The following is a 7,882-nucleotide window of genomic DNA, read 5'->3' on the forward strand; positions in this document are numbered from 1 at the left end:
ATGGGGCGCGTGTCCTCGCCAGAAAGACAGAGAGAGACAGAGACAGAAAGCGAGAAATCACCCCCCAGAGGGGATGGTCACACCGCAATCCCTTCTCCTCCATTCTCCTCTCGGGATCTTGGGCACACACACACATGCGCCCGGCATGAGTTTTAAGCCACCGGGTCCGGACGCGAACCGCGGTCAACTACGTGGGAGTCCAGCGACATAGCCATTACGCTAACTGCTGGTTCCCAGGGACCTCGGTTTCTGCTCCTTGGTGTGCTGTGATGGTTAAGGGAGGTCACCTGTAGAACACCGTTAGCACGGCCTGGCTGGAAGTGGGGCTAGTCCAGGGTGGCCGCTGAGGCGGTCTCTACCACCCTGGAATGGCAGTACAGAGCACTGGTATGAAATGGAGATGTCAAACTCAGATGGCCCTAGGGCACAGGCATGTCCTGTGAATAGGAAGTTGAGATGGGGGTGACCCTGTGTAACAGGACATGGTGCTAAGGGGAGTGGAGAAGACAGGCCATGTCAAAAAGTTTGGAAGAATAAAGTCATTTGAAAACATGGTGTTGGTCAGACCAGCCACGTCTGCTAGGTTGGGATCTGCACTTGTTCCCCCATCTACAACCTCCAGTATTAGAGGAGGTTTTTGCCACCAGATCCTCGTGTAACTTGCTCACCATGAGGCCTCATCAATCAGACTCTGGCAGGCCCGTGCCTGTGCTGCATGGTGCTGGGGGCACTGCAATGAAGATCCCTTGGGCTCAGCCCTCATGGGGCTTATTGTCCAGTGGCTAGGGATAGGAGGATACATCCATTGCCACATAGTGACACCCAGAGAAGTGAGGGCTGGGGCAGGGGGCCACAGGCAGGGTTATCAGAGCTGAGGAGGTGCAGGGGGCTGTGGGAACCCCATGGAGTCCCCTGGTTCAGCCTTCATCAGGGAGGACTTTTTGGAGGAGGAACTATGTCAACTGAGCTCTGAAGGAAGAGCTCAGTGGGCATATTGGGAGGGGACACTCATGGTGGGGGAGAGAGGCGTGGTCATGTGCAGAGGCCTGAGATGAGGACCAGGTGAATGGACAGAGTGGAGCCAGCAGGTGAGCGTTGGAGTGGAGGATGGACTGAGTGCGGCCCTGAACCTCAGAGCGTCTGTCCCTCTAGAGCTGATGTTCCTGGAGACCAGTGCACTCACGGGCGAGAACGTGGAGGAGGCTTTCCTGAAGTGTGCCCGCACCATCCTCAACAAGATCGACTCAGGTGAGGCCCCCACCATGGACTGGATGGGGAAGGGAAGTAGGGCCCACGGGTCTCCAGGGCCCAGTCCTAACTCTCACCTTCCTCACAGGTGAGCTAGACCCTGAAAGGATGGGCTCAGGCATTCAGTACGGAGACGCTTCCCTTCGCCAGCTTCGGCAGCCTCGGAGTGCTCAGGCTGTGGCCCCTCAGCCCTGTGGCTGCTGAGACTGCAGAGCCAGGTGGGACAGCAGGAGGCCTGGAAGGCGGGGGTCTCCTGGGAATGGGGGCCCTGGAGCAGAGACAGCAACCTAGAAAGTGTGGCGACGTGTCAGAGAGAGCGAGCGAGCTTCAGAAACATGAGCTAGAGGAGCCGTCTTCCTGGCCACATGCACCCACCGCCCTCTCCATCTCTGACCTCTGCCAGCTCTCTGCCCCGAATCTCACCCACCCATTTGTAGTCTTTCAACTGTTTATTGAGTGCCTGCTATGTGCCAGGCCCTGTTCAAGGTACTGGGACACAACAGTGGGTGAAGCATGGAAAAACAATGCCCTCGAGGAGCTGACATTCTGTTGGGGGGAGGTGGATGATAAACGAGACACAAAAGTAAATTATTTCATAGTTAGGGAGAGAAGAGCTATGAAGAAAATCAAGCAGGGTAAGGAGGGGTGGGAAGGGTGAAGGAGTGCAATTTTAGGCAGAAAGCTGAGGGACGCCTCACTGAGAATGGGAGACTTAAACGAAGACCTAAAGGAAGTAAAGGAAAGAGTCCCGGGAAGACCTGGGGCAAGAGTGTTCCAGGTAGACAGAGCAGCAAGTACGAAGACCCCGAGGTGGGGCATGTCTGGCATGGGTGAAGGAGACCAAGGAGGCCGCAGTGGCTGAAGTGGACTCCGTGTGTGTATTAGGGTTGGGGGGTACAGCAGGAGGTGAGGTTAGGGTGGGGAAGCAGATTGTGTAGGGCCTGCAGGTCACAGAAAAGACTGGCTTATACCTTGGGTGGGATGGGAGCCATAGCAGAGGAAAGGAGGGACGGACCAGATTCAAGTGTTCACAGGGCCCCAACTAGCTGCGTATAGGGAGAAGACATGGGGGCAGAGGTGGCTGCTAGGAGCCTGGGGGTTGACTGCTGCAGAGTCCAGGTGAGAGAGGGTGGTGGGCAGGATGAAGGGGAGGGTGGAGGAGAGGCCGAGATGCAGGTAGGTGCTATATCCTCCTTGGCCTCTCTGTCTCCAGTCTTGTCGACTCCCCCCTTTTTAAATTATTTTACTTGATGTATGTATTTATTTTATTTTAATTTGACCAGAGAGGGACAGAGTGAGAGAGAGAGAGAGAGAGACAGACAGAGCAGGTGAGAAAGCAAGCCTTTATGTCTGGGACTCGAACCATAGTCAGTCATGTGGGAGTCTAACGCCCATAACCACCACACTACCTGCTGCTCCCCCCCTTTTTGTTCAGAGAGGATTTTGCTATAGGGCACATGCACTCGCCAAAGAGATAGACAGAGACAGAGACAGGGAGAAATCACCCCCCGGGGTGGATGGCCATGCCACAATCCCTTCTCCATTCTCCTCTTGGGATTTTGGGCACACATGCACATACACATGGTTGGCGTGAGTTTTAAGCCAGCAGGTCTGGAACTTGAACTGTAGTTGACCATGTGGGAGTCCAGCGGCATCTCTTACGCCATCTGCTGGTCCTGTCTTGTCCCGTCTTAATGCAGCTGTCTTTTTTTGTTGTTGTGCTAGAGGGCCTGTGTGCTTACTGGAGAGACTCAGTGAGAGAGACAGATGGAGAGGAGAAAGCACCCCCCCCCCCATAGGGGATAGTCATGCCACAATCCCTTGTCCTCCCTTTTCGACAGAGGATTTTGGATACACAAACACATGCTCTGTCATGTTTTTCAAGCTGCGAGGTCCAGGACTTGAACTGTGCAGTGGGCCATGTGGGATCTAGAGCCTTAACCACCATGCCACTGCTGGCTATCTTTTTTTTTTAGGTTTTTGCCATAGGGCGTGTACTCTTGCTGGGGAGAGAGAGACAGTGAGGGAAAGTGAGAAATCACCCCCCCGGGGAATGGCCACCCTGCAGTCCCTTCTCCGTTCTCCACTCGAGATTTTGGGCCTGCACACACCTTCTCCCATGTGATTTTTCAAGCCACCAGGTCTGGGACTGGGACCTCTGTTGGCCATGTGGGCCTTAATCACCACGCCGCCTGTCGGCCTCATCCTATATTTAAAAAAATTTCGTTACTCATCATAGAGCACATGCACACTTACTTGAGAGAGGGCGAAAGAGAGAGGGGTCTGGTCAGGCCTCAGTCCCCTTCCTCCAGTCCTCCAGCCTGTTGGATCTTGGACACTTGCGCACATCCCTAGGATGTCCCTGGCTGACTGGGCTGGGGATTTGGACTGCGGTCACCATGTGGGATCTGGTTTCCCTTCAGCAGCACATTACTGTTGTGCCAGGGAGCCAGCCTTCTTATCCATCTTGAAGACTCCAGGCTGTGTAGAAATGGATGGATACCTATTCTTCACCTCAGGGCTTAGCACAGAGGTTTTTTTTTGGGGGGGAGGAGTATCTTCAGTGGATTAAATGTGATAAGACCATGCCTTTCAAAGTTTGTTGACTATAGTCTTTAGGAGAAAATACATATTGGGTTGGCTCTGTAGCCTAGAGGTTAAGGGAGCCAGATCTCACATGGCTCACCACAGTTTAAATCCCGGCCCCAGTGGCTTGAAAAACATGCGAGATGTGTGTGTGTGTGTGTGTGTGTGTGTGTGTGTGTGTGTCCAGAGTCCTGACAGGAAGAGGAAATGGAGAAGAACCAACTGCAATGTGACCATGCCCCAGTTGGGTGCTGCTTTCTCCCTCTCTGTCTCCCTGGAGAGTGCATGTACCTTCTGGCAATTAAAAGAGGAAATGTTTTGTATGTTAACCTAGTAGTCACACCCACATCTAAAACTCACACACACTTTCCTACCACCAATATTCTTTCTTTTTTAAAATTGAGGTAAAATCCACATCACGTAAATCTAGCCATTTCAGAGTGTACAATTCCGTGGCATTCAGTACATTCACAAGATTGTGCAATCACCACCTCTGTCTAGTTTCAGAACATTTTCATTACCCTAAAAGGAAGCCCCACATCCATTTTTTTTCCTTCAGGTTTTTGCCATAGGGCTCATGTACTCACTGGAGAAAGACAAAGAGGGAAAGTGAGAAATCACCCCCCGGGGGGGATGTCCATGCCACGTTCCCTTCTCCATGCTCCTGGAATTTGGGGACACACACACACACACACACATGCCCAGTGTGAGTTTTTCAGGTCTCCCGGTTTGGAACTCAAACTGCGGTTGTTCATGTGGGAATCTAGTGCTTTAACCACCATGCCACCCACCTGCTGGCCCTGGGAGAGACAGACTCCCACCCCCAGAGGTCTTTTTTTTTCTTAGGGTGTGTGCACTCACCAGACAAAAAAAAATAAAAGACACGGTGACAATGAGAGGGAAAGTGAGAAATCACTCCACAGGGGGGATGGCCACTTTGCAGTCCCTTCTTCATTCTTCCAGGGTCTTGGACATGCATGCATGTGCCTGGTGTCAGTTTCAAGCCACCGGGTGTGGGACTCCGACCACAGTCGGCCATGTGAGAGACTAGTGGTGTAACCGCTACACCATCTTCTGGCCCTAGAGATAGATATTTTGATAGAGTCTCACCTTCAGATAGTCTAGCTAGGCTACCAGCACGTGCCACTGCACATGGCCTGTTTAGATCAGGTAGGGATTGACGCAGGCCTCCCCTATGGCCTTAGCCTGCCAAGTAGCGGCATCCACACCATGGTCGGGACCAGTATTCTTATTACATATGATGCACTCTGGTATTTCCTGTTTTGCTACTGTATTGGAATAAAAAACTGTCAACACCCACCAAACTGATTTCCCTACCCACTAATGTAGTTCTGTACCTTGGAATCATCTGAGAGCTTTAAAAGCTACTAGGTGGTAGTGCAGTAGTAATGCAAGTGGGTCCACATGGGAAAGGTCCCAAGTTCATGTCCTGGGACTTCCCTGAGCATGCTGAGCTAGTGGATTGTGGCATAGACTGTTAAGGTTGTCTGTTTCTCTGTCTCTATCATGGAAAAAGATTTAAAATAAATAAAAGATACTGATGCGCAGGACTCTCACTCCTAGAGATGCTGAAGTGATTTGGGATTTCTTAAAGGGGCCCAGGTGATGCTATGTGCAGCTAAAGTGAGAACAGAGACTTAGAACTTAGGCAGTCCAGGAACACAAAAGAACAGAGATGAAGATGGGGACATGACACTGAGATGTCCCTTTACAGACTCAAGCTCTCGGAGGCAAACACACAAGGAGGTACAGGTACCCTGAGAGAGAGAGAGCCTTACCTATAGAAGAGAAACAAAAAGTCAGACAATGTAGAAAGTGGGAGAAAGAGAAGAATATGGACAGATGGAAACAGATTGTAGGGCAGGGTGATACCCAGAAATGAGACAGAAACATCAGCCAGACAGACCCTGGGCCCTTCCAGGTCACCACACCCTTCTCTTAACAGCTCACCTGTTCTCCAGGACCAGCCCTACCCTTCTGGCTGGGGCCCAGACCCAGACCCAGACCCCAGGAGGCCGTGCCTCAACCTGCCCTGGCCCCGGAGAAACTGTCCCGACGCCTGTCTGCTTTCCTGGCCAGGTGGGACCTGGCTTTGGGGCAAGACTGAGCCACAGGGGAAGGGGGAACCCATACCTGCTGCTGCTTCCTGTCTTGGCTAACCTCTGTCCCCCCAATCCCCTAACCATACCCCAAGAGCTCCCAAAGCCTGAGACCAGGGCCACTTGGCCCCAACTCCCCGCCTGGCCCTGCTGTTGCGAGTATGCGTTATTTATTACCTGGAGGCCTGTCCTGTCCAACCCTACCCCATAAAGCATTGTTTACATCTGTGTCTTGGCCTCCATCATTTTGGAATGGTGGGGAGATGGAAGAGGCCCCTGATGGAAGAACTGCATACCATGGTGCTAGGGAGCCATGATTCTGGGTTGGACATGGTGTAGGGGTACACTGAGGGTGCACCATGACTCAGGTGCCTGTTGTGGAGGGAGGGAGGGAGTTTATTGCCAGGTGGACACTTTGTGAAAATACATGCTCAAGGCTCACATGTAACATGTCCCAATGCCTGTGTGGGACTGTGTTTGTAAGCATGTGTGCTGCTAGATGTGCGTGAAACACTTAAATGTGACTACTCCATGTCCTTGGTGCCCATATTTGTGGTGTTTGGGACACTGAAGCCAAGCATTGGGAATTTGGGCTTATAGGGGAGCCTCAGATATGTTGCCTAGTTTTTCCAATGCAGGTCTGAGGCCTGAAAGTCTGAGGCACTACTGTATATGTGTGTGTGCCTGCCGGACGCACGCATATGCTATGCATCGTGCCTCAGGGCTGTGTGTGTGTGTTGTAAATGTGGCTCCTTTTACGTACTTGTGTGTGACCATAAACTCTGCCCTGAGGGCTGCGGGCCTTTTTGCAACCCTAACTCGAGTACATACTTGAGACCAGTGTCTATCCCTCTTCCCAGGTGCACTGCTGACACCCTCGGGTGGGCTGTCAGGGACAGGTGCAGCCCGCTGAGGGCGGGCACTGCCTGAGTGATGATAGCAAGGAGGGGCGTTCAGATGATCTTTTCTGTATAGTCCTACCGGGCCAGGTGGTCCAAAAAGTTCCTAAAGAAACGCGGCTGCCCATGCAAATATCTTTTCTCTGCTTAGCTTTCCCAGGTTGCTTTATCCATACTCCCACAACAGTACTGAGGAAGGGAGGAGCGGTCATGTAAATATGACATATTTGCACACCCCTTCTAGGCTGCTTTTTCTTCTCTAAAGGACGTCCCGCACTTTCTTTTTTCTCCGTTATAAAAAGTAATTATGTAAATTGCTCAACTGACATGCTAATTTGCATGTTTCCCAACTAACTGCGCAGCCATTTCTCAACATCTCATCCCCATTCTTGGGCTATGAGGAGGAAAAGGAGCTGTCCATGTAAATGAAATAATTTGCATTCAGTTCCAGACCCTGCCACTCGTTATTCTGCAGCGTTCTCGCTTCAGGATGGGGGATGAGGGGGTGGGCGTGTGTGCGTGGTGTGCAGTGGGGGAGAAGGGGAGACGGGACTTGTTAATGTAAATAATGTAATTTGCATGTCCCTCCCAAGTCGCTGGATTTAACACACACAGAAACGCCCCCTCTGATCCAGCCCATCTTGCTGGGTTCCTTCTCCCGCGGAAAAGAGGCGGAGCGGAGAATGCAAATGAGCCTTGCTCCTACGACGGACCCACTTACTTCTCCGGAGGGGTGTTCTACCTACTTCGCCCCGCCCCGTGTAGCTCGCGCCTGCGCACTCAGGGTCTCCTCCGCTCGGGTGCGGTCACGTGCCCCCCGGGCGAGGCGGGGGCGGAGCGTCCCTGGTGGTGGGGGCGGGGTATGGCGCGCTGTGCGGCGCAGGGCGGCTGGCACAAACGGCGGCCTCCGGGCCGGAGGAAAAAGCTCGGTGAGGAGGTCGTGGGAGGTAAGGGAGCGGGAGGGACAAGAAGTCCGAGCCCGGGCACCGGCGCCAGGGGGGCGGGGCGCGGGAGCGCGCGCGAGGCACA

At 52.8% G+C, this 7,882-nt stretch overlaps 2 protein-coding genes across 3 annotated transcripts in view; both read left to right on the forward strand.

The window, feature by feature from the left end:
- Window positions 1-6,182, forward strand: part of RAB4B (RAB4B, member RAS oncogene family) — an 11,146-nt gene extending 4,964 nt beyond the window's left edge. The window contains exons 8-10 of the mRNA XM_014587925.1: window positions 1,153-1,248; window positions 1,337-1,466; window positions 5,801-6,182. Of these exons, the coding sequence (XP_014443411.1) occupies window positions 1,153-1,248; window positions 1,337-1,452 (212 nt within the window). The 3' untranslated portion in view covers window positions 1,453-1,466; window positions 5,801-6,182. The remainder of the gene's footprint in view (window positions 1-1,152; window positions 1,249-1,336; window positions 1,467-5,800) is intronic.
- Window positions 6,183-7,692: 1,510 nt separating this feature from the next.
- EGLN2 (egl-9 family hypoxia inducible factor 2) overlaps window positions 7,693-7,882 on the forward strand; it is a 9,637-nt gene continuing 9,447 nt past the window's right edge. The window contains exon 1 of one of the 2 annotated variants that reach the window (XM_006140482.3): window positions 7,693-7,800. The gene's annotated coding sequence lies outside the window, so the exon portion shown is untranslated. The remainder of the gene's footprint in view (window positions 7,801-7,882) is intronic. The other variant, XM_006140481.3, reaches the window with a different exon arrangement.

The sequence above is a fragment of the Tupaia chinensis genome, unplaced genomic scaffold, assembly GCF_000334495.1.
Source record: "Tupaia chinensis unplaced genomic scaffold, TupChi_1.0 Scaffold000037_18, whole genome shotgun sequence".
Classification (NCBI taxonomy): domain Eukaryota; kingdom Metazoa; phylum Chordata; class Mammalia; order Scandentia; family Tupaiidae; genus Tupaia; species Tupaia belangeri.